Source organism: Anastrepha ludens, chromosome 2, assembly GCF_028408465.1.
Source record: "Anastrepha ludens isolate Willacy chromosome 2, idAnaLude1.1, whole genome shotgun sequence".
NCBI classification, from domain to species: domain Eukaryota; kingdom Metazoa; phylum Arthropoda; class Insecta; order Diptera; family Tephritidae; genus Anastrepha; species Anastrepha ludens.
In genome coordinates this window covers 169,603,588-169,630,787 of record NC_071498.1, presented here as the reverse complement: position 1 = coordinate 169,630,787, position 27,200 = coordinate 169,603,588, and the positions used below count along the sequence as shown (strand labels likewise).

Sequence of the window (27,200 nt, the reverse complement as noted above, 5' to 3'; positions counted from 1 at the left end):
AAGTCAAAAGTCCTAATAAGGGGGGTAACAATGCACTCAAAAAACTGGACACTCATAATCAGGTCTCACTGATTTGGGTACCAGGACATGAGGGGCACGAAGGAAACGAGAAGGCAAATTTGTATGCCAAAAAAAGGGGCAGAAGGGCTTTTTATTGGACCAACCCCATTTTTCGTCTTTAACAAAAACAATTTAAAACAGGAAACCAAGAAATGGATCCAAACTAAAATCAGGGAACACTGGAACGGCATAGGCGGCCTTAATCACTCCAAAAAGTTTTTGAACTTCAATGCGAACAGGGCAAAATCTACTATAACCCTAAATAAAAAGGGCCTCAAATTACTCTGTGGAGCACTTACAGGTCACTTTGCCTGTAATAAACACTTCAACACAATAGGGTTATCTAGTACAAGATCATGCAGGTTCTGCTGTGATAAAGATTAATCTATGGAACACTTAATCACCAACTGTGAGGCATTAGGGCACACTAGACAAAGACTCCTAGGCTCGTACCTACTAGAGGAGGAAGTTCTACAATTACTCCGTCCCAAGGAGCTGGTTCGATTTATCGGTATACGAAATAATTAAAATTATGCACATAGGGCCGCACAATGGATCAATCTGGCCACAGTGCATAAAACCGTACAACCATTACCATTACCATTATAAGTACATAAAGTTACATACATAGCCGTATGCGATAGTAACATACCTGCTGGCTCCTATTGGTGGTTCACCATAGCGTATGCCCTTAAAACTGTAGTAGCCGCCTCGTTCGCCGGATCTGTACTTCTGAAAGCGTCCACGAATTTTACCCAAAGTGGTTTGGATGACAACATTTGTGTCTTTCTGAGGAATATGAAAAATAAAAATAGAAAATAGTTGTTAGCATAAAGGGTCCGCCATATAACTTTACGGAATTAAAAATGCTATAAAAAAGAAACTACTCAATATTTTTCCAAACTGTTTTTTTATTTTGAAGTACAATCCTTCCGGTAAATGATGGAATACAACTTCATTCATATGACTGCCTCGGCTAGCCATGCACCATCCCATACGATCGGTCCAATTTTTCAACACATTTTCGATTGTATGCGGCTGTATTTCAGCTATGACATCGCGTATGTTGGTCTTCAGTGCATCAATTCTTGCTGGTTTGTTGGCATAACACTGGTCTTTGACGGCACCCCAAAGAGAATAATCCAACGGCGTCAAATCGCAGCTCCGAGGCGGCCAAACGATATCAGAATTTCGGCTGATAATGCGATCTTCGAAGACAGTGCGCAAAAGATTGATCGTAGCATTCGCTGTGTGGCAAGTAGCGCCATCTTGTTGGAACCAAATGCCACCAATATCCTCCTCTTCAGTTTTTCGGAACAAAAATTCGTTCAACATGGCCCGGTAATGCTCTCCATTGACGGTTACGGCCACTCCTCGCTCATTTTCGAAGAAAAATGGACCAATGATGGCTCTCGACCAAAATCCGCACCAAACAGTGACTCGTTGTGAATGCATTGGCTTTTCTTCGAGTGCGTGCGGGTTTTCTGAGCCCCAAATGCGGCAAATTTGCTTGTTAACATACCCACCGAGATGGAAATGAGCTTTATCCGAAAAGATGATTTTTCCGTAAAAGTCTTCATCTTCTTCAAGTCTTCTTCATATTCCCCAATCCCATGAAGCGAAGCGAAAACGCATTGGGTGGTCGGTCCTTTGAGCGTATACACAACCATTTTCGTTCAGCGGAAGAATAAAACTAATTTTCTGTCAAATCAGATGACAGCTAAGTGTTACCATTCTTCAAATAATACCTAGTTCAAATCCGTAACGATAAATGGCGGGCCCTGTAGTTAAAAAGTATCTTTTTATTGCACCAAAAGAATACTAGAAATTCTTTTTTTTTTTAACAATAAATGTAAGTTTTAATTTACGCCTAGAATTACCCAAAAAATACTTTTCAGCATATGTACGTATGTATGTGTGCAGGCACATTCATATATATGTAGGAGTATGTTTTGATTTAAGTTCTTGTTAGCCTTGGAAATGTTTGCTTGCGATTTTGTCCAAAAATGTATTTAGCTTTGCAAAAATTCGTGCACCTTGACACACTTAGCCTTCATAGTACATATCAGCATACACAAACATTCTCTTGAATTTAATGAATTTTTAGAACAAGCCTTTATCGTTTTATGGCAGTCTAGAGTGCGAATTGCCAACAAGTTTAGCAATGTTTTCTTTTTTATTTTATTCAGAAAAAAATATAACAAAAATTGCCAAAAATTTAGTCTGCAACAGGTGCAACTAAGCACTATAGAACGTATGCGCACATACTCGTATGTATGTATGTATGTACAAAATTGTCGCATATGTTCTTGAAAAGTGTTTAACCTAGCTCCAAAGCAGCTGCAGTTAACGGAGCGGTCTTAAGAATTCTAACAAACAACGGAGGTGCACAAGACAGACGCCTAAGCTGGCAGACAACCTCTGCCTGTTCCAATTGCTTACACTGCTCCAAAACGATCGAAGATGCAAAGCATGTAATTTTCCAATATAATTTTTTTTAATTTTTGAACCCCTCAAAAATCGTTTTTTTGGTGCAAAGCGAGACAATTTTTTTTTGGGTAAATGAACCGTTCAGATTCACTAAAAACATTTTTCTACAATAATAATTTATTTTTTTTGATTTCAGTTGAGCTGCTCATGCGCTACGCTGATCACCGCAAGCCTCTTCTAAAAAACGGCGTTTCGGGGGAGGGGCGATATCAACAATAAATAATAACATTTTTTTAAATAAAAATACCAATGTATTTTTCGAGAGTTACCCTTCAGTATGATATATGCCTCATTTGAATAAAAGTTCTAGAACAAATTTAAAAAAAATTGTGACTATTGTCCCTTTCTTCGGACTCACAAGGTATATAACCCCTTAACTAATTAATTCTAAAAAAGGTTAAAAGCCTTTTTCGTAGCAAATGTCTATCCGGCAAATTTTAAAACAACAAAATGCTCTCTAGACGTTTTCTTTTTAGAACTACCTTCATATAATGTGCATTTGCGTAAAGCTTTTGAAATTGTTTTGTTTTTTTTTTGGAAAAAAATTATGTACTTGTGTTATGAAATCAACTGACAAAGCTAATCCCACAATTCGCAGCGCTCGAAAATCGTAGTCAATATTTTATAAATATTTTGAAAGGCATTTTGTACAATTCTGTCAGCTGAGCAATCAAAGTCATAGGCAACTGACACCCAAAGTCATTGGGCGGTACCAGAGAATTTAGCAGCGAACTCGTTTTAAAATCCTTCATTGATTTTACGAGTAGCAAACACACACAGACATACACACACATGTATGCGGTATGCAGTGTGAATGGCGTGTGATTATGCTGATGTTGCGCCTCAATTGCAAATTTGCAGACTCTAAATGTCAGGCTGAAATACCGGCGCACCTCAATGTACTAGCACGCACATACATATGTACACACATACATATATGCGAGATGCAGTTGTTGGTTGTCAGAACTGAAATGTGTGTCAAGAAGCAGGCAATAAATAATTAACTCGCTCCGACTCCATAGAGTAATTTTTAATGCCAGCTAAACGACTTGGGTGACTTGCAGTTGCAATTACATGCAGACATATGCACATACATACATACATAAGTACACACTAAAAAATTTTGCAAAAATTTGGTTGCATTTTAGGTTTTTTTCTCAAAGTTATTTGGCATGCACCCGTCCGTCTGTCCGTCCACTTCTTTGCCTCCAATATTCTACAGCGAAGGTCACTGTTGCGGTTAGAATGCATTAATGGCCAACTGGTTTTGCTCACTTGTGTTGGTTTGTGGTTGAATTACGCGCTTGCTTTGCTGCATGTTTCGTTTTTCTAATATTTCTACTTAGTAACTTTTATTGTCCATTTATTGTTGTTGTACTTACGCGTAACGATCTGACCACCTCTTGCACGACTCGCATGGCACGTGACGGAAAGAGTTGCACCAGCGAATTGGGATGTGATGTTAATGTCTTCCATGCCGTTGATTCCTGCAATTACAATAACAAAATATTTGTGTAAATTTCATGTTTCAATGTGTTTGTATGAGTGATACGAGTAATATGCGAACTTGGGTATGAAGTCTTTGGTGGCCATTAGTGCCAACTTTGGGACCATCATCAACAAATTTCATTTTTTTTTTTGTTGTTATTGTTTTGTTATTGGTTAGCAGTAGTCATTTATTAATTTATTTATTTCAAGTAGTCAAAAAAATACGATTTTAAACTGACTAATGAAACTAAAGTTTAATTAAATTTCATACCTACGTCTAACTAAACTAAACGATTGAGCTCAATAGTACAGAAAATTCACTCTTTGAAACTGAGAATTTTAGCAAATTACATAGAATTGGTGCGCTCAGAATTGCAAGATAAATAGAATCAGTGCAAGCATAATTTGTATTGAACTTATTTAGATAGAAATGACGAGCGTTACGAAGAATTCTTGCAGTCGTGAGAAAATTAATGCTTTGAAGCAACACTGGCCACTCAATGTCACACTTTGTAAACAAATGAGAAAGCAAAAATTGATCTTCTACTTCCTAAAGGCTTCAAGTTGATATAGTTGATGTTATTGTTGTTGTAGCAGTAACTTTGCCCTGTCAATGTAGTGTAATGACCGGTCGTCTTCATCTAGCTCATCTTACGGTAGGTCCAGGAAACTTGCTGTTTCGACGGGTTGCGCCCAGAGGGAGAGGGGTGTTAGATGAGTGGGTTTTGAGGGGCATGTGAAAAGGTGGTTAGTGTCGTGCGGGGTGCCTTTACATGCCGGACATAAGTTTAGTATGTCGGGGTCGATTCTGGATTGGTAGAAGTTTAACCTGCTACAGTATCCAGAACGTAGTTGTGCCAAGGTTACGCGGGACTCTCGGGAAAGTTGGAGCTCTTCGTCTGCGATGTGTGGTGGTTGGACTCCGATGACGGCATTTGATATAGTCGATGAGTATTGATGATGATACATTTTTGCTGAGTTTTCCAATGAATTCAATATACATAGTTTTTTAAAACTTCTTTAGATGCGTTTGAATTTCTGAAGGATGTAAATCAAGGCACATTTAAGAGATAGGAGAGAGAGAAAGGAGCAAAAACAACAACATCAAAGTAAGTACAAGGTGGGCCAAATAAGACCTACTAATGTTAAGCACAAATAACTTTTTTATTTTTTGACATTTCTATTTTTCTCTTTTTGTAGGTTATAATTGAATTGTTGGAAATGTATTATGGAACCCTACAGTACAACACAACGCGTTAAAATTATCGAGTTTTTCTATTCTTACACAATTAGCCACACAAATTGATTTTTTAAATAATGTTTTGATATCGGATGAAGCGCATTTCCATTTAAATGGTTATGCCAACAAACAAAACTGTATATTGTGGGGCTCTGAAAATCCAAGGGCAACACAGGAACATCAGTTGCACCCATCTAAATGTACTGTTTGGTGCGGTGTTATGGCCACTAGAGTTATCGGTCCATATTTCTTCGAAAATGAGGATGAAATGCCGGAATCGATTTCAGGAGCTTCTTACAGAACATTGATTGAAAACTTTTTGTGGCCAATGGTGGAGCAGTATCCTAATTTGTGGTTTCAACAAGATGAAGCAACTGCGTATACTGCCAGGCAATAGTCTTTAGTCATTAGTAGGTCTTATTTGGCCCACCCTGTAAATTGTTTCTACTTTAGATTCCTAGAATGTTAAAGTCTATAAACGAAGATTGACAGTTCAGGGAAACTTAAACAAAATTTGATATTTTAGAGACCAAATAAAACGAAATTGCAGCCTTTCATTTAGATTTAGATTTATTTGAGGTTTGCACTTCGACCTCATGGCCTCTGTGCTCACTATTCATCTCAGTACCTCTTCCAGTCCTGGCCAGTCCTAGTTTTCTTATTGAACTTAAGATAGAGTTGGATTATGTGCAAATCTTCCGGCTGCAAATGGCTGAGATGTTTCAACCTTCTCCGCGCTATGCGCTGCATTTAAGGAGAAAAAAACAAATCAACCTTACTACTGTACCTGTTGATATGTAAATTGATGTTGTTTTTATGAGCAGATAACTTAACCGTACCAGCAGCTGCAGAAGTGGGTTCTCTGTTTGGAACAAAGAGAGCCAGAAAACTTATGTAAACTGTATTTGTAGATAGGTTTTACGAAGACGCGAGTGCGTCGGATGGTTGCCTGCCAAGAATGATAGAGATAGAGATACTGTGATCGGTTCAACGAAGAACACCGAACGCTTGCGTTAGTCGTGGGTGAACAGCTGAGCCCAGTCAGCTTAATCAATAACATGTGTGCATCACATGACTGTTGGAACGCAGTTAAAAGTTTTGCAAAGAGGATAATATAATGTTGCACCTGCAACGCGCGGAGTGGCAGCGCAAAACCCATATAAAAACAAGTCAGCCCTCGATAGGAGATGGACTGTCTACGAGCTAATGACAAATCACGGACGGTTGAGTCATGTACTCACGACGGCATAAGACGGTATAATATTACCGCAACATCTCCTTTGCTGCAGATGCAAAAGAAACCTCGATAGCGTACAACATCCATACGCTCATGTGAGAGGCACCTGAGAGCATGCCACACATACCATTGGTATGACGGCACTGAGACATTAGAAGACAAGCCTATAGTAAGAATGGATGGTATGGTGGACCCAGACGTTGGTGAATAGTATTGGTCCAGTTTAATGGACACCGTTCTGGGCCTTCCCGAAGTAGTGCAAGGTAGTTCCGGGAAGGGATTCTCCCCAGAAGAAGAGGAGCGATTGTTTTAGTGGCTACACCATTCGACGCAGTTGACGACAGTCGCTGTAAGTGCGAAGGCATTTTAAACCGTCCTCACCCACCGCAAATTATACAACAAAGCGGTGCATTTTGATCAGACAATCTGAAACATCTTAAATAAAGTTAAAAATTTTACTCAAAAATATTGGTTTTCTTCCTCCCCCAAACTAATATGTCAATTCAGATTGTGTGTGTTTTCAGATAGCTCATAAGGGATAAGAGTTTAGCGCACATATTCCTGAAAGATTGCTAGGCCCTGCTTCTACTGCATTTTGTGGTATGTGTCTAGCCGTCATTTCTCAAAGGACGGTTTTTATACGACATAGAGGTTTACAATTACTTGCATCGCTGCGAGCACTGTTAGAAAAAGCTTTATTAATTTACTTATTGATCCGGGTCACATTTATAAAAAAGTTTAAAATAAATTGCATATCCATCAAAATTATTGTCATGTCTTAATACGATAATCTGGTCGTAAAAATATTGAAATAAATTTCATATGCGCACTTTTAACAACTTGTTGGCGCAATGTAAAACTTAAATATTTAAATTTTAATGTTAATATTTTTTCAGCAGAAATTAAAAGATATCATTTTTATAAGTAAAACAAATTTTTGCAAAACTCATCCTTGGAATTGTCTTTCGAAAGTCACTTGAGAAATTTCCACTTAATGAAGTGTGATAACCGAACTTGATGCTTAATAACAAACAATACTAATATAATTTTTGTTGTTTACCTTACTTATACTTGTTGCTGCCAGGTATTAAAAATACCTGAAAAGAGCGCATATGCGCCGCTGACAGAGCGCGCATGGCGTATGAGCAACCAACGGACAAGTTCAAAACTGAAATATGTCCAATTAAAATGTGTAACGGTACTCACGTGCGAAGATAAACAATGTGCGATACCTACATATGCATAGCACTTAAGTCTCAACAAGATTTAGTTACGATCGAATTAATTGCTTGTCGTCCAGACACTGGGTTAAGAGGTTTAAAATAAATTTTCGGCTAAAAAAACACGTCGTTAACCTTTAATTTACGAAGAAGAAAAATAAACAAAAAATAATGTAAATATTATTATATATGAAATCGTTTCAGCTAGAGCAGCATTGCACATAAAAAAAGAAGACTTGTTTAACCTTTACTGCTATCAACTGCCAGCGTTAGTCGCCACCGCTTTATTCATTCTGTCTCTGTTTCCACGGCACTGCGATTTGAATGGGGGGTCTAATTTTAATAACCAGCCGAAATGTGTACTCACATATCGGCGCTTGTGTGTGTGTGTGCGTATTATATGTTCGTAAGCGTACGCTGGCAAACCTAAACATACACAATTTTTTTCTCTCATTGCGCATGTCACACCACTCGCGCTTCTTTAACGCCAGCAGTCATTTTATCACCTCTTCGCTGTACTGCTACCAAGCCAAAAAAATTTCAAGTTCATCAAGTCTAGGCGCTTCACTTAAACTTTATATTGCGCATATCAGCATGGAAATATACGAATAGCAAGTGACTTTATGGCAAGTGACTTTATGTTAAGAGCATTTTTTTTAAATTAAAATTCGCATAACATTTTTTTCACATAAATATATCTAATATTTAGCGTTGGGGGTGTGTACGTCTCATTCAGTTGGCGAAACGAGTTCAATAACTGAACTAAACTCGAAATGTCTTTGAACTTTGTTTGAAGTCAATTTGCATTATGCATAGAATTCGACAAATTTATTTTATCTTTGACCTAGAAGTTTACTTTAATTAATTATTATTTATATATTTTTATTATATATATATTATTATGTTTATATTTTTTAGTACTTTGAACTTTTAAAAAATTTGCATTTAGGAATAGGTAGTACAACAAGAAATGAATTCATCATAACAGATACGCGTGCCACACAAAGTCTTAATTAAAAGGGGAATATGCCATAGCTCTCTAAGGTTAACAGAGCAACTTAGTTTGTAGAGCAGTGACTTTAAAGCCCTCATTAAGATGTTGGAGCACCGCAACAAGACAATCGATAGACAACAACAGAGCACTGCTTCACTAAAGCGAAACTAACGAAGTTGAAAAATGTCATACCAATCTGAGGTTCGGGAAGAACGGCATCGAAGTTCTAAATTCACTATCACCCGTCTTGCGAACGTCGACTGGCAATAGATAAACGACTGTTGAGCGATTATCGATGGCATTGTAAGTGTCGGTCGCTCGATAAATCAGCGACTGTGAACAGTTTTCAATTGTTCATTGTCCCACAACAATTTCTTAGTCGCCGAAAGTAAAAGCGCACAGGAAATAGTAAAATGATGAAAAAAGCTATTTGTATTTAAAATTGTAAAAAATGTTTGAAATAAAATTAAATGAGCTTGTGTATTACAGAACTAAAGTGGCCTGGTTCAGCTGATGCAGGTTGATTAAGATATAGGGAAAGGGATCTGTAAAATGCGGAAGCGCAGACGGTGGCTCTAAAACTTTTTAATAGAATTTGCCTAAACTTAGTACACGTATTTCACTGCACCTTATTTAGATCCGACATGAATATTATTGAGATGGGTTAGAAATTTACGCCGACTTTTTATATGTTAAGATTAAATTTCTTTCCGCCCACCTGATATTACTAGCTCAAACTTTCATTCCCTATGAGTTTTTTTTTCAAAAATTAACAGTTAGTCCAAATTAAATTTTACGAAAATGTGTGCGTGCATATAAAGTTCAGTCCGGAGCTCTTTGCTCACTCATAATTTCAGTGGTGAAGCGTGAAGTGAAAGCAAACAAACTAAAATGCGATCGTGCAAAACACCTTGCACGTTAATTTATCCGACAGAGGTCTACGCAGAAAAACAAAATTAATTGCTTTATTTCTCAAATATTTGCGATTCGTTAATTCGGTAACGAACTCGATTCCTTTTTAGTATTGCTTTTTATTTGTAGCACGTTTATGACGAATACGAGGGTTGTCCTTATATCTTGTACCTTTCGAAGAATTAAGGAAAACCAACCACCTGATGATTCATCAAAACAATGCGAGCTCCTACTTATCGGCTCACACTAGAATTTTTGAGCACTCAAAAGTTCGAATTAATAGGTCATCTGCATTACAGTCCTGATTTGGCACCAAATTATTTCTTTTTGTACCCGAACATCAAAAATAAAATGTGAGGTCAACATTTTTCAACGGCAGAAGAAACTGTTAAAGCCTTACACAGATCGTTCTGGAGATATCCTTTTCTGAGTGGCAACAGGAGCTTTGAAAATTGGTTCAAACAATAAAACCCATTTGCATTGTTCTTTTAGGGTTGGTGTCGAAATTCTGTATGTACAAAATTCTAAAAACAAAATTCTGCTTTTTAAAAGTCTGCTTTTTAAAATTCTGCTTTTTTAAAATTCTGCTTTTTTCAAAATTCTGTATTACAAAATTCTGTATTAAAATATAATGTTAACAATGTTAAAAAGGTAATGTAATTATTTAATTTATTATTATTATTTTTTTTATTATTATTCGAGATATTAAATAAAAAATAATAATAATAATAATAATAATAATAATAATAATTTTTTCTTCAGTTTCGATAGAATCCTCCGTATTTTTGCGTAAAACTCTTTTTCGCGTGGGTGGCCTTTCACGAAAATCACAAAACTTGAATAAAGCACAATTTTTCGCTTAAACATGCAGAATTTTGAAAAAGCAGAATTTTAAAAAAACAGAATTTTATTTGAATTAATTTTTTTGCAATTTACAGAATTTTGTCACCCAGAATTTTGTAATACAGAATAATGACACGCTCCCGTTCTTTTACTGTATTCATTATTGGGCTCAAAATGTAAAAGGCAACCTTTGAAAAAAAAAAAATAAATTGTCTGTTTGTATAGGAGAGCTTTAGGACTGCTATGCCTCTTTTCATCAAAGGGTATCGATGGTCTAGAGCTCGAAAATTAAGGGTGTTTTCTGGAATTTTTTTTTACAAAAAAAAAAATGAAATTAAATTTTAATAAATAAATTTTTTAGGCTTTTTATTTAACTTCCTTTACATACAAAAATGAAATTTTTTTTTAATTTTAATAATGGAACTGAAGGTGACCCTACCGAGAAATTGGACCAGGACGGTTTTGCCCATTTTGGTTCTTCTATTTATCTGAAACACAAAGCTAAAAAAATTATTAATCAGTATGACTGCAACTATGTCCCGTACTATGTGGAATAAAAAAAAATTACAAAATAGCGCGGTTTTGAATTTGACACTCTAAAAATCGGTTTTTTCAGTTTTCTGATAAAAATATAGGGAATAATTGAAATAATAATATGATTATAGTACGAGCGATAGCCATTGATGTTGTGAACAACGTATTAAAATTTCAGACGATTCGATTTTTTTTTTTGACAACACCATGCCGAAAAAAGAAGATTTGAGATAAATGAGTTTAAAGTTTTGACAATTTAAATGCGACCATTAATGCCGCCGCGTGACGAATCTGACTCTACCTGCTGAAACGGCTGCAGAATCGAAAATACTGGGAATATCCGAATAATATTTGTAATACTAGAAAATTTTCGTTTTCTGGTAAAAACATCAAAGATTTTATCATATTTATGATTCTTGCAGTTGAGAGGTCTGTTAAAAAATAAAAAAGTGCGCCATTGACGCGTACATAATTTAACAAGTGCTCTTCGCTGAGCTTTTCCTACTTTAATGATAATGCCCTAAAAATGGAGGGACTTATAATTTTATATTGCCTCCGAGCAGCAAATGCTTTTTTAGGGAACTTTTTTTCATGATAGAAATGCACACGACGGCTTGCCCATGGCCACTGTTAGAAGCAACTTTCTTTTGCAATTTGATGTTTCATGTCTTATATTGGGCTTTGAACCTGAAACCCATGCATGCTAAGTTGGAAAAATATCAAATACAATCCAATAATTCAACTCAAGCCGGTTATTTAAGTTTGCATTTAAGGTTTGTTAACTACAAATCACTAGCAGAGCTGTCTGTACAATATTTTTATAATAGTTTCATGCTTCTGGTTTTTTAAACTTAATTTCAAAACAGAAAACAAATACTGAACAAAAAAGAAAGAATGGGCAAATACTTTAAACAGAGGAGGAAATAAGACTGAATAAGATAGGACAAATACTAGCTGGACTCAGAAAAATACTCTGGGTGGGGGAGAAATACATGAAGGTGGTACAAAAGGTCTTTTAGGTCAGAGTGCTAAATCGCCTCATAATAATGATAATAATATTGTAATAACTCCAAATAATGGGAGTCTTTAAATCGTTTATTCAAGAAATTCCTGTACGAAAACTCCACCTCACAGATTAGCGACTCTGTGCCTGAATGTACATATTTAGTTAAGGCGTTACATACGTCCAGTAGCGCTAAAAATACGCTAAAAGAAAAACTGTTTTGAGAACGGATGATAATAGAAAGAAATATAAAAAAAATGTATACATTGTTTATTAGTACTTAGACTTTATAAAAAAATGTATTTTAATTTTTCTTTACAAAAATTAGTACATATAGTTATAAAAAATCACTGGACCCAAAGTACAATGAAAAAAAGCTGCTCCACGGTCTGCATAATGTCTCTTTGAAATTTTGGTGGATGAAAAATTTTGCAATTTACGGCATTTTAAAAAAAGCATGCGTTTAACGTCATAAATGTCACATTTTAATTATGTTTATAAAATTTTTCAATAAAAATAGCAAAAATCCGTCTCGACATACTATAGAGAAAACACTTTCGAATATTAAAAAAAAACCATATCAAAAAATATTGAAAATTATATGAGTCATCATGTAGACCGTACCGGTAAAGGTACAGGGTGGCTGATGAAAGCCGCTACCAAAAAAAATTTGAATAACTTTTTTTCTTTTTAAGTTATCTGTTCCATTTTTGTTTTAATTTGCAGATTGATCTTTAAAATTTATTAAAATGGATAACTGGGACACGCAAACAAGAATTTGGATAGTCCGCCGCTATCACGCACTGGAGTCCGTAGTTTTGGTACAGAGAGAGTACAGGCGGATGTTTGGCGGCGATCCCCCGAGCAGATGGACCATAATGAGACTGGTGAATAATTTTGCTGAGCAAGGAACAGCCGCAAGAAGGCCTTATCATCGAAACCCACCAGTTCGGACGGAGGAAACGATCGCTGCTGTAGCTGCAGCTATACAAGCAATCCAAGGGTTTCAACAAGAAGCTTATCTGCTCAACTTGGTGTCAGCCGACAGTCTTTGCAAACAATAATGCACAAAGATTTAGACTTATTTCCCTACAAAATTCAAAATTCAAATGGTTAACAAACTGAATGCAGCAGACTTGCCGATTCGCTTGGAATTTTGCCAGAAGATCCTGCAAATGGTGGAAGAAGACCAAAACATGTTAAACTGCCTTTTCATGTCTGATGAGGCCCATTTCGATTTAAACGGCAATGTGAACAAACAAAATTGTCGAATATGGAGTACTTCTAACCCACAGATACTCCACGAGACGGAATTGCATCCTCTTCGCGTGACAGTGTGGTGTGCGGTTTCTTCACGCTGTATTGTCGGGCCTTATTTTTTTGAAGAAAATGGTCACACCGTTACGGTTACTGGAGACCGTTATTTGAAAATGCTGAAAGAATTTTTCTATCCAGAACTACGCCGAAAGAGAATTCCTTTCAACTCTGTGTGGTTTCAACAAGATGGGGCAACGTCTCACATAGCCCAGACTGTTATGACAGAGTTGCGACGAAAATTTCCCAATAAACTGATTTCAAGAAACTCCGAATTTCGTTGGCCCCCCAGGTCGCCTGACCTTACTGCACCTGACTTTTTCTTGTGGAGTTTATATAAACAAGAAGTTTATAAAACAAAGCCAACAAATTTGGATGAACTAAAACAATCCATTCGGGCAACAAATGCGGCTATTCCTGTCGCAACTCTCAAAGCAGCAATGAACAACTTTTTACTAAGATGCCGCTCTTGTGTCAACGAGCATGGGGGGTATTTAAATTCAATTATTTTTAAAACTAGTTAAGCTACATTTAATAAAATTTAATGACCTTCAACTTGTAAAAAAAATAAATGAATTCCATACACTAAAAAAAAAGTTATTTGAGTTTCTTAATGTAGCAAAATTCATCAGCCACCCTGTAGTTTCGAGAAAAACGACTTTAAACGGCCAGCTGCCTCAAACGAAGGACAGCTACCTGTGCGAGTTATGTACATATACGCCTCTGTTAATAACAGAGCTAATGCTATTAACATGACAATAACACAATAGTGATGTTAAACAAATGTTAAACAATATAAACGATGTTTAATGTTAAGAACTGTTAATGGAAAAACAATGTTGGTGAACCTAAATTAAACAGTTTTAGTAACAACAAATAAACAAATAGTAAAAAGGAATGTTGGATGAAATGCGTAATGCTTTTTGTTTAACCCTTCATAAAATGCAGCGTTGTTTTAGGTAATAAGCAATTAATTTAGAATGTACAGAGGAGTCTTAAGTTGACGTTGAAGATTAAAGTCAGGTTTTATGCTAACTACGCACAGTTTCATTTTAAATATCAATTAGCGCATCAAACTCTCGTCGGGCAGTTATAATACATTTTCTACCATAACTTTGTATCTATGGGGAATTTTTACAAACGACTTTATAATACGCCTAAAACTATAAAGAATAATAATCTGTAAAAGAAATAGATTTTTTTTTAATTCTGGACGTATGTAACCTCTTAAGATAGTTTACATTTGCAATGCAGTTATCACTGTTAATATAACATTTTCTGTTAGGCCAGTTGAGTCAATTCTGTACTGCAGCAGATTTTAAGATGCAACAAAACTTACATTGGAATTTGAATCTTTAAATGCGTTGTTTAGCTGCTGTTAAAGCTAAAGCTGGCTAAATAAAACTCAATAAACTCATGATGTTAATTTTTGTACAAAAACGAGTTCTTCTTAAAATGCGGTTTTCCATGGATTTAAAAAAAGTTATATGTTATGCATGTATTCAAAAATTCGAAAAACCATTACGGAAACGGAAGAAATATATGGCACAGAACGAATTTCGCGTGTAGGTGTTTTAAAATGGCTTGAGTGTCCCCGACATGACCGAGATGAGGACGAATGTGACTCCTGGGTCACCCTCCCACATTAAAAAATGTTGGGTCATATCAAAGAAATGGTAGTAAATTCGATTGAGTTGTTGAAGGTTAAACTAGTAGTAGCCTATTTGCGCCTCGTGAAAGGAAAATTCATAGTTTCTACACCAATGTGTAGATTCGATTCATTGTCTCTCAAGCAATTAATAGCCAAGTACGGAATCGTAGTGTTCGATCTTTCAACCTATTACCATCACGCTAAAAAAATTGTGTGCCATTTTTGAAAAACAACCCCCTGTCTTCAATTTTTTTTTTTTTTTTTCTCAAACCTATATTATGGGGTTACGGGTAGTCAGAGGTTCGAAAAAATTATGATTTTGAATAATTTTTTTTGCTTTATTTTACAAAAATAAAAACATAGCATTAATACATCATATTTCGACTTGACTTTAGCAAAATTTCAAAAAAAAAAAAAAAATTAATAATTGTAAAAGTTATCGCTGTTTGCGTGAAGCCCGGTTCTCCAGAAGTCTCTTGCGTTGATCATCACAAGTCATTGGGGATTCATCTAAAATCAATCAGACAAGAGAAATTAGTTTCATTAACAGATAATCTTGTGCCTAATCGAAGCTTTTTTTTTTATCAAAACTAACAATATGGCGGTCTCAGGAAATATTTTTCAGATTTTCGAGAAAAACACCAATTAATCGAGAAAAACAGCAATTAATTGTTCAAACGGTTTTTAAGTTATTGTGATCGCCAGTTCAAAAAGCATAGTTTTGAGAGAAATGAATTTAAAGTTTTTGTGGCTTATCCGGAGCCCGAGCGCTCTTTGTTAATTGTTGAATAACTCGAAAAGCATTTGTAGGATTCACTTCAAATTTTCACACATTATTTTTAAGATATTATACTTTAAGAAAATCGAAAAAAATCGAATTTTTTGAAAATTCTGACTACCCCTAACCCCTTACGTCTGTTTGCAAATCGAAAGAAGCGTCGCTACATGCATTAGTAAGCAGATACACTGGTCATTTGGTATGGAATCGCTCGTATCACAAATCGCTCGAATTAAAAATATTTTGAACAGAAAGTTTTTAAAAGCGAAAATTAAAAAAAATAAATAAAGAAAAAATGTCCAACATAGTTATCAAAGGAAAAGTGTTCAAAAACACTTTTATCGAGAAATATTTGAAAATTATTAAAAGATTTTGTCCTTGACTTCGACCCCAATAAATGATGTTCGAACTTTTTCCAGTTGTAATCTCTTCAGAAAAATTGTGTTTTTTTTGTAGTCCCGCAGCTCACGGGTCAGATAACTTGCTATCAAATATCGGAGCTGTATAATTTATTTGATGAAAGCATCGAAGTTACATTCAATTTCAAATTTTAAATTTGTAGAATAAACCTTGAGAAAAGTGTTTACAATATACGAGAAACCAACATAAAAATGCAAAGTTTCGCAATATTCTTGAGCTTTCGGGGCCATAAATTTACATTTTGCATTAATAATAATAATATTATTAATAAGGTTTTGCGTAAAAAGCTAATAACTGCAATTAAGTTCATCATTAAAATTCATATTTGGTTAAATATCTTTAGCTTCAAACAAATTATGACGCACTAAACGCACTTTTGCAACACTAAATGCCTAATGTGAGAAGCGAGAAAACATAACCTTAAATGCTATTCATTACACGAATTGCATTTGTTGCTAAATTTACATAACTACAAACACACCTCAGCGTTTTTAGGCAATGAAGAACGAAAACAAAAAGCACAAAAGCGATTTGACACGAACTAACATTTCCGCATTGTGCGAAAAAGTCTTTCAAAATCAAAACAAAAGTCAGAAACTCAGTGCAACACAATGAAGCGCGCTAAGTTAACTCAACTAAACGCAACCAAACGCCGCTGAACTCAACTGGGCGCGTAAAGTGGCTGTAACCAAATGCATAACAATAACAATAACAATGGCACTAACAAAAGCAATGCAAGTCATTTGTTGCTATGTTTGCTTTGACGCAACACGAGCGCCGCACGATGCCACACACACACACATTTACACGTATACATATTCGCATACACGCTTTTTTGTACATTTTTCTTTGCATTCGCTAACACAAAATATAGCTGCGCGTGCATTTTGCTGCTCATAGCTACCTCAAGTGAGACAGTTGCTGCGCGTGCTGCCGCTGCCACGATGGCTGCTGCCACGGGTTTCGCCTTAAGTCTGGTTATTTTTGTTGTCGTAGTTGCAGCATTGAACATTGTTATGTAAGCCGGTTTTCTGGCTGCGCGCTTTGCCATTGTTGTTGTTGTTGGGTTCGTTGCACTTGCTAAACTAATTCTAGGTTCCTCATACGCCCGCGTGGCCGATTGCTCGTTGTCTATTGTCAATGACGTATTTGTATCACTTGTAACGGTGCTGATATCATTTGTTGCTATTATGTTTGCTGCACTTCCTGATTCGGTAGCCATTTCGGTAATTGCGGTGGTTTCTGCCAATTTTGCCGCTTTAGTTGTTGTTGTTGTGCCTATCAACATCAACTGTTCTGCAATTTGTGTTAAATTGGTTTCATGCGCCGCCAACTTTCGTTCCACGCGCCGGCTCGTATTTTGCACCGCAATGGCGAATACAATGAGACCACTGGCCGCCGCAATGACAACGGCCACGGCAATAAAATTGATAATGCAACGCCAATTCATATTGACAACGGTGAGCACTTCGGCGTTGGAAGAGCGTTAAATGATGTGGTGAATGACGCAGGCGCACACGCGAGTCGATACGCCGATTTGCCGATTAGCCTGTTGTGTGGTTGGCCGCCGTCTATGTACTTTGGTGTGTATTCGCCCGGGCACTCGGTCAGCCGGTTAGTTGGGCAACACAAAACCGCAGTTTACGCGATTCGTGCGCATGTACCGTTTAAATGGCTGTGGCTGGTTGTGTCTGTGTTAGCGCACGCCGTGTGACGGTGTGTGCGTGCGCGCTGGTGGGTTAATGCGCTTTATGTAACTTTCAATTACCACAACAATCGCTGATTGTGCTCTATTATACAGGAACTAATGTCTACTGTGCGCTTTAATTGGAAATCATCACTGCACTTCACTTGCACAAATAGTTGCTTCCATAAACTTCCGCTTTAGCTTCAAACTCTACTTTTCCTTTTCTGTTGAAAAAATCACTTTTCACTTTCGACTTCGATTTTGATGCGCGTTCGCGTTTTGGCCGCACTCCAACTCTGTTGCTCGCCTGCAACTAACAAACCAGCTGCTGATGTGGTGCTAATCGTGCCAAGGAGGTCGGATATTTGGTGAAAACCACTACCAATGCAAGTCGCATAGTCTGCCTGCAACAACACTATTACCAACGCTTTAATTGCAGATGCAGTTTTTCTTTTCAGTTGTTGCAGTTGCAAATGAAATGTGTTTTTTGCTTTGACTTTGTTGTTGGTTGGAATTTTTTCTGGCCTGCTCTTTGAATGACTTAATTTCATTATGTAAAACACGCAACCGATTCGGCAGTCTCGCCGCCTTGAGCGCCATTGTGCACGAGTAATTTGGTTGGTTTGGTTGTGGTCGTCAATTTTATGACATCGCTGATTGTTGTTTTATTGCGATCGCATTGTGTTTGTATTCGCTTTTATTGTTGGGAATTCCGCCTGCTGCTGCACTTGATGCAATCTGTGAGAAAAAAGTGCAGTTGGAGAGCAAATCAAAAAAAAATTCACACGCACAGTGACTCGTAAAGTGGTGAAGTTGTATAAGAAAGACCATTTTTTATAAAAAACCTAACGTAAGCTAAAACTACAATAGCATCTTGTGCTAGAAGTTAGGTTGGTATCAATAGTTTGGTATCTCTAGAATGGTGTAGATCCCGACTAAAATTTGATATTGTTCGGGCTTGAAACACCAAGTGATAGAAAATGTTTTGTTTTCTAAAAAAGTCGCTCTTCAGCAGGTAGTGGCAAACCTCCGAGTATATTTCTACCATGAAAAAAACGCCATATATAAAAACATCAGTCTTTCAGGCAGATAGCTGGGACCTAACGGGTGGGCCATATAGCGTTTGCTTTTTGAACCACCTATTTTTTGAGAATGGTAACACAAATGACATGTCAAATGTATTCATAATTTACTTAAAGGTTTGGCATTTACGAAATGGGACGCTATACGCTTGAACAAAACTGGGAAATATTGAAAACCTATTTCCAAAGTGGTGAGTCTTCTTCTTCGTCTGCGGTTACAGTAAATGGCGAGCGTTACCGTGACATGCTCAACGAGTTTTTGTTTCCGAAAATTGAAGAGGATGACATTTACGACATTTGGTTTCAGAAGGACGGTGCAACTTGTCACACTGCCAAAGTTACACTCGAACTTTTGGCTACCGTTTTTGAATTCCGAAATCAATTGGCCGCCTCGGAGCTGTGATTTAAGCCCGTTGGACTATTTTTTGTGGAGAGCCGTTAAGGACAAATGCTATGCGAACCATCCAGAGACGATTGATGCTTTAAAACACGAAATCGAAGTTGCCATTCATGAAATTGAAGCCCAAACAATCGAAAATGTGCTTAAAAATTGGGTTGGGCGTAATTGGGTTACTGTAAAGCCAGTCGTGGCAGTCACTTGAGCGATATTATTTTTCATTCATAAATGACAATGTTCAATCTTCAAAATAAAAAAAAAAAGTTTAAAAAAATATTGATTAGTTTCTTTTTATAGCCGATTCAAAAAGCAAATTTTACATGGCCCAGAAGCCAAGAACATCACAGACACACAGCACACATTTCTAGAGAAGCTCGGCATTTATTAAATAAGGCATAAAGAATTTTAAGAATTAAGTGTGTTTAAATATTTTACATTTTTTTTCCTTGTTCACTTCTCTCGGGAGCATAGGGCCTCGACAAGACTCTACGATCGTATACGATTCTGTGCTGTTTTTTTTGCACCGTCCCATGAGATGTCGGCATCTGCTAGTACGCGCAGCAGCGACCTTCTCCAAGTGTTTTTTGGTCGACTGCGACCTTTGCTCCCTTGCGGGTTCCAGTCAAGTGCCATCCTCGTGATGCTATCTGGTGGTTTTCTCAGTGTGTGACCTATCCAGTGGTGATCATTAAACGCAGAGATTTGCCTAAGAATCGGTTCCTCATTCGTTAATCCGCGTCGTTACTGACGGTGTTTGGCCAGAATATTCTGCAGATGATGCGGAGCCATTTGTTGATGAAGAATTGTTGCCTCTGAATGATGGTGTTAGAGACCAGCCATGTTTCGCTTCCGTAAAACAAAAGGACATCGCGCATGGGCCGAATATTCGTAGTTTAGTTCGCCTGGAGATTTTCGAACTCCCCCATACTGTATGCATTCGCTCGAATACCGCCCTTGCTTTGTTTAGCCTGCAGGTGACATCTTCATCTGCTCCACCATCTGCCGTGATGATGCAGCCGATATTTTGATAAAAGTTACTGAGGAGATCTCAAAGAAATGGAACTTAAGGATAAATCGAAAGTGAAATATTAATATTCAAACTAAAATTGTGCCGTGTCGTAGTTCTGTTCTAGGAACTTTTTGGGCCGATTTTGGATATAGTTTTATCTGACCGATTAGCTGAAGCATGACGACGGTGGACATAACTTATTCACCGCTGAGGTTAGATTTCATATAAAGTGGGGCATCTAATAGGGTGATAGAGAATAGAGTGCACGTGGGTATTAAGCAAACACGTGAAGGCTTGAAAACCAAACCATGGTTAAATTTTTTGGACAATGTTCCTAAAAAATATTAAAAAATTGTTGGTGGGGATAAGAGGGTAAAAAGTTAGTAGTTTGTGACGAAAAATCGAATAGGTTTATTTGAATTTATTTTTTCAGACAAGTGGTAACCCTAAATATTTTTAAATTGATTTTTTGTAACATTTTCTTATTCAATACATTTAGTTAGCGTTTTCACATAAGCGATTTAAATTGCTTGCGCTCGCTCTGCAATATTTCAGTTAACGTATAAATTTATCTTTTCAAAGTGAGCTTTTTTATATTCTTTTCACTTTGCGCATTTATATTTCTCTGAACTAGTGGCAACACGCTTCCGTGATATTCTTAAATTAAATTTGAAATTTTCCTTACTTGATCGATAATGCCGTATTTGAGCTGATTTTTATTAAATTTAAACAGGTGGCAACCACATTCAAATTTTTTTAAGAATTATGATTTGTAAGCATTTTGCGTTTAATACCCTTATAGTATGGCGTTTATCTACTTGGATTTTGGATTTTGATTTTTCAGACACATGGTAACCCTCTTAAAAAATATTTTCGAAAGCAAGATTTACCAAACTTCTTGTATTTGAATTCCATTTTGTTACATATCATTTATCTTATTAATAAACTTCCATTTAAACTTTGAAAATGGTGGCAACTTCCACAAATATTTAAAACTTTTAAACGCTTTCCATTTGACACTCACATTGCAATATTTGATTAATCCTTTTAATATAATTTAACTTTTTAAATAGGTGGCAACTCGTCAGCGATATGAAAAATGAGGTGTGCACTTAAATTCCCTTTATTCTCATATCTACCAAATATTCACAAAAAATTTCATAAAAATCGGTCAAGCGTTTCGGAAGAAAGCGACCCTAAGCAACGTGACAGAAAATTTTTGTATAAAGGGTGATTAATTTACGGGTATCGGAATTTAAATTGAAATAATACAACATAAAATAAAAAACAAAAAAATGAAATAAAACAAAAATGGATTGGGCAATCTTTATTATTTTTGTGTAGAACAATTCATGACATTTATTTTTTAGTTCCCGTGTGACAGATCACCTTATTCAGAAAATTACCTCCAATCTGATCACCTTTTAATCGATAAAGATGTGCGTAAAATGTTAAACTCCTGAGGAAGACAACGAGTTAATGTGCTTGGTGATTGTTACACACTTTCAGAAATTTTTTTCGGTTGTGCGCCCAGTGCGAGCACGAGAACGTATTGGTGTATCCAATAGAGATATACTTTCAAGCACAAGTACCAAATGTTGGACGAAACTCCCTGTATATAGTACATATGCTTTAAAATCGATACATTATTGCTGAATTGTCAATAGTTTTCACTTCTTTTTCACTATTTTTTCATTGGAAACATAACAAATATATTTTCTATACATTAAAGTACTATGAAACGAAATAGGGGATGAGATAGCAAAAAGTGCTGCTAGACTACCATTTGAACAAGAGAACGACATACCAAAACCGCTAAATACAATATACAATGAAATGGACGACCACATGAAAAGGCGAGTGGAAGCTAGGTGGACTAATCTGACCACATGCAAAACAGCAAAAGTTATGTGAAAGGACTGCAGAACTATCATAGGTAAGCTGACAGGTCATAATCTGTTGGCTGCACATGCGTAGAAGATACGGATTCCTAACACGGACAAATGCAGGAAATGCAGAGAGGATGTTGAGGAAACTTTAGAACACCTTCTGTACGTCTGTCCGGCCCCACTGTTTGAGGGTCTGGAGGACGTCTCAAAAGCGGTTCTCTAAGCGCCAAAAGCGCTGACCTCCTACATGACGTCTACTTTAGGTATTCATAGAAGACGGTCTCCAACTGGTATCGCTAGGGACCAAAAGGTCTATGCGTGGCTTATTGCCAGCCAGGCTAACCTAGCCTAACCTAAAGTACTAAATGGTGATTTTTTAGCTATTATCTTTTTAAACAGATGGTTTAAACAGATGACGCACGTTCCGTGTTTTGTTTCACTGTCAAACATCTTCAGTTTGGTCTATAATTTAGCCATGAATCGTCTTACAAACGAACAACGCTTGCGTGTTCTGTTAAGAAAATTTAAGATCCACTTTTTTTATCGAAAAATTGTGTTCAGCGACGAAGCTCATTTTTGGATCAGAATTGTAGATTTTGAAGTGAAGATCAGCCAGAAGAATTTCAAGAGCTACCAATGTATCCAGGAAAGGTCACAGTTTGGTGTGGTTTATGGGCTGGAGGTATCATTGGACCGAACATCTTCAAAGATGCTGCGAATCGTAACGTAACTGTGAATGGTGAGCGGTACCGTGAAATGATATCCAACTTTATTTTGGCCAAAATGCAAGAGCCACACAGCACGCGTAACAATGGACTTATTGAGAGGTGAGTTCGGTGAACATATTATTTCACGTTCGGGGCCTGTCAATTGGCCACCCAGATCGTGCGATATAACGCCTTTAGATTATTTTTTGTGGGGCTTTGTTAAAGCTCATGTCTATTCAGACAAGCCTGCTTCAATAATTCATTGGAAGACAACATTAAAGCATTTGTATTATATGTGAGGTACCGGCCGAAACATTGGAAAGAGTATGCCAAAATTGAACTAAGCGGATGGACCATTTGCAGCGCAGTCGCGGTCAACATTTGCATGAAACAAACTTCAAACATTAAATTATATGGACTGCACTATCGATTTAAATAAAAATTGCGTGCATTTTTTTGAATTTTACGTGTGTTTTTTTGAAAAACTTTCCTATAGCTCTTAAAAAATCACCCTTTATAAAAATACAGAATTATGACCTAACATAAATTTTTATATGGCATTGTAACAACCATTATAGTAGTTTTACATTATTTTGTCTTTAAAGAATTTTGAAATTACCGAATTGATTTATTCACATTTTTTCGTGAGTTCTTACCCAGAAGAATATTGTAATGCAAAATTAAGGACTTCTTCCCAACAAATTTCCCAAAAAGAAATGTGTTAAAAAATGTATTAAATGTAAAAATGTATGAGTTTGCTTAGCCTCGTTAGATCCCGCTGGCGTCGAAATATTTATACAAATCATATTAGAGGTGCGATTGGCTAATGTTCGTGTTTTTTTAGTGGATATTTCCAATAGATTTCTAAGAAAATATGTTTTGTATTTAGTAAATTTTGCACATTACTTTTGTTAAACTTCACTTTAATGGAAACAAATTGTAATTTTAGCATTGCTACTCAAGTAAATAAACATGAAAATAAATGTGTAAATAAGCGATAATTTATCTAGAATACAGGCCAATGATCTTTACTGCCCTCTATAACAGTGTTACACATAATAAATTAATAAAATATTTACTCAATTCGATTCTTAAATGTAGTGTATCTTTTTTTCCAATCAAAGCTATTGAAATTTATTACTGGTTGCCTTTGTACTTTACCTCTAAAAAACAAATTCCTGACCACTGTAACAGACACGTCAATACAAATAAATGGAAATTTTCTCAGTTTTAGTAGTAATAAATTATTTCTTATTCTACTTCTATTTACCCTTCTTTAATTTTATTACACAAAAGCTGTAACCGCCTTTGCAAATTGCTGCTGATTAAAAAAAACAATCACAACCATTGTAATTTTTTCGCAGCTTTTGTGTGGCAAGGCTTTGACACTAATAAACGCAAGTGTGAAAAGCAAGAAAATTAGTTTTAGAATAAAGTAGCAATGGCAATTACTATGTAGCATTTTGTTACTCTGCTAATTATGGAGGCAGCTTCTTCTGTGCAAGAATAACAGTCGTCCCCAACAGTGCCTGCATCGGCTTATTGTTCATCGGAGTACCACTGCTGTTGAACTTTTTCATATTTAAAATTATTTTATCAAGGTTGAGATAATTAAACCAGAAACTGTGTCGTCACACTTGAATGCATAATTTACAATAACAAACAAGGCATGTAAGCAGAGGTAAATTTTATGAAAATGCGCTCACATTAAATTATATCTACTTACGTGTACGAGTATGTATGTATGTACACATGTTTGTGAATATTTGTTTTGCCAATCATATGGGTTTCTATCTGACAGTACAGTACAGTGCCGCAATAAAATGTACTTGCAGTTGTACAAAGGTGCTATGTAAGTATCATGTCGCTGCTTGGTTTCTTAAGAACGAGATACAACTTTTTCGAGTAAAAAAATGTCTACATAAATTCTGTTGCAACTGAAAATTATAACAACCGGTTGTTCAGCAATATTTTATTATTAATCCTCCATTGGGCGCCCGGGTCTGGCCAGAATGGCTTTTTCGACTTTAGACGTGAATTTATTTATATTATAGTTAACAACTTGAGCTTCCAGGTAACTTCCTAAAATTTAATTTTCCATCGATTTATGAATATAAACTTTTAAAACAGATCCTCGAACAGGATGAAAAAAGGCCAGACCTGGGTTCACTGCCGAAGGTTTTAAAAAAGGTGTCCAACAGACAATTAAACCTAATAACTTTATCTCTTAACCTGGCATAAGTTAGATTGCCATAGATAGACAGCAGAACCTGCAATTATACCCTTTAGTACCTTGAGTCAACGGACATGAGCAGCTATCATATTTTCAACTTTGCTGCTGCGTTTAGTTCACACCTCAAAACGCGGTACCTAATTTTTTGCTAGATACTAAATAGCACTCGCATAAGAAATTTTTAGACTTTTCTCCGTTGTAGTTTTTATTATTCTTGTAAGATCGTAAGAAATAATACTAAATAAGAAAAACAAATTGAAATAAAAAAAGAACTTACTAAAAATTAAATAAATATTTCTCTAAGATTGCCACTTATTTTTTTATACATAGAAATTAGTTACAAAACTTAATTAAATATGCATTAGAACAAGGACCAAGCACAAGTTGGAAGTTTTAATAATCAAATATTTTCGAATAGCTTTGCCCCCTATTTTTTAATGAAAAAATTGTAAATAGTTAAAAAGATTTTTTAAATATGAATACCATAAGAACATGAATACAAACATTTTTCTCTGGGAGTTGCCACATAACTTTACTAAATAAAAATAGGTAAAAAAAAATTTATTAAATATGCGTTAGAATGTGAATACAAAAATATTTTCGAATGATATTTCCAGCTATGTTTTAACCCTTTCGGACCTATTGGGACACATACGTCCCAGCAAAAGTTTTCTTATAACGATAGTCTAAATTTTCTATTAAAACTCATTGAAAACTGTCCCGTTTGGTATAGTGAGGTTCAGGTAACGGTTCTGTGTTTTTTTATGCTAAAATAGTAAACAAACGCCGCTCAGTTTGCTTCTAAACGTGACTGTGCTTGAATCAATTTCTATTCGATTTTTGTGAAAATAAGTGTAAAAAATAGTTTGCTAAAACTAAGTTCGAATTGGATCGCCGTAATTGGGTAAGTTAATTAATGTAGCATTATTTCAGTTTCTAAGTCTAAAAGGTTATATTGACTCAGCTAATGGAGTATGACGATTGTGATTGTGGTGACCTTGGTGACGTCGATTTTTCAGACGGCAGTGACTATAATTACGAGCCCTCTGAAGAGGAAAGCTTCTTATCAGAAAATTCTAGCGAAGATAACATAAATAATACTTCTTCTGAAAATGATGAGTCGCATTCAACGGAAAGTGGTGAAAATAATTATGTGTCGACATTTGAAAATGTTACGATTCGGTCAATACCTGATGAAAATTTCCAATCACGAAAGACTGTTCCAGCTCAAGAAAGCCCCATCATTTCTTCACATATCGGACGATCTGACTCAGTAATATAAGCAGCTCTGGACTAATGTACACGAAATGGCTGTATACAAAAGAAGTTATCCTCCTAAGTGCAACTGCCACGTTGATGAAATGACAACCATAGGAAAAAAGCAGAGGGATGGCCAAATAATACCTACACCATGTGCTAAGATGATACAGTTTTATCGCGAAAGTATGGGAGGAGTCGATAGAGCAGATCAAATGGCCGGCTTATATGACCACCAATAAGTGGTGGATGAAAATTTTTATCGACTTTTGATGATGTCCGTTGTAAATTCATGGATTTTATATTCAGAGCTACGTAGTCAAAAGATGCAATTGATTGATTTTATAGTAATTTTGGCAGAAGAGCTGATTGTCGAAGATCAGAAAACGGCCGCCAATATTTGGAGTGGAAGATCTGGTTACATTTCCAAAAAGAAAAAGACTTATGGAAAGTCCGCTACGCATCTGCCAACCGAAGGAAGCACAAGACGACGATGCGCTGGTTGTCGCCTCAAAAATGTTGAAATAATATGTGAAGAATGTAAAGTTCCACTACGCAAGAATTGTTTCGCTCCTTATCATAAGCGTTGATTGCTATAATATCTGAATTAAATATAATTTCACTTAATTTTTTTTTCAAAATAAATGAAATACATTATTTTAGTTGATACGAAACATCCAACTTATTATTTGGTATTTATTTATTAGTATGATATAGACATATATCCTTTTCAGATTTTCTATTTTCAGGGCCTG

The 27,200-nt window shown here is 36.1% G+C and overlaps 1 protein-coding gene across 2 annotated transcripts in view; it reads right to left on the bottom strand.

The window, feature by feature from the left end:
• LOC128855830 (esterase E4) overlaps window positions 1-27,200 on the bottom strand; it is a 79,334-nt gene that overhangs the window by 8,488 nt on the left and 43,646 nt on the right. Inside the window, exons 1-3 of one of the 2 annotated variants that reach the window (XM_054091034.1) lie at window positions 17,089-17,866; window positions 3,933-4,037; window positions 713-849 (exon numbers count right to left, since the gene is read on the bottom strand). In XM_054091034.1, the coding sequence (XP_053947009.1) occupies window positions 713-849; window positions 3,933-4,037; window positions 17,089-17,634 (788 nt within the window). In that variant the 5' untranslated portion in view covers window positions 17,635-17,866. Of the gene's footprint in view, window positions 1-712; window positions 850-3,932; window positions 4,038-17,088; window positions 17,867-27,200 lie in introns of those variants that run through there. The other variant, XM_054091033.1, reaches the window with a different exon arrangement.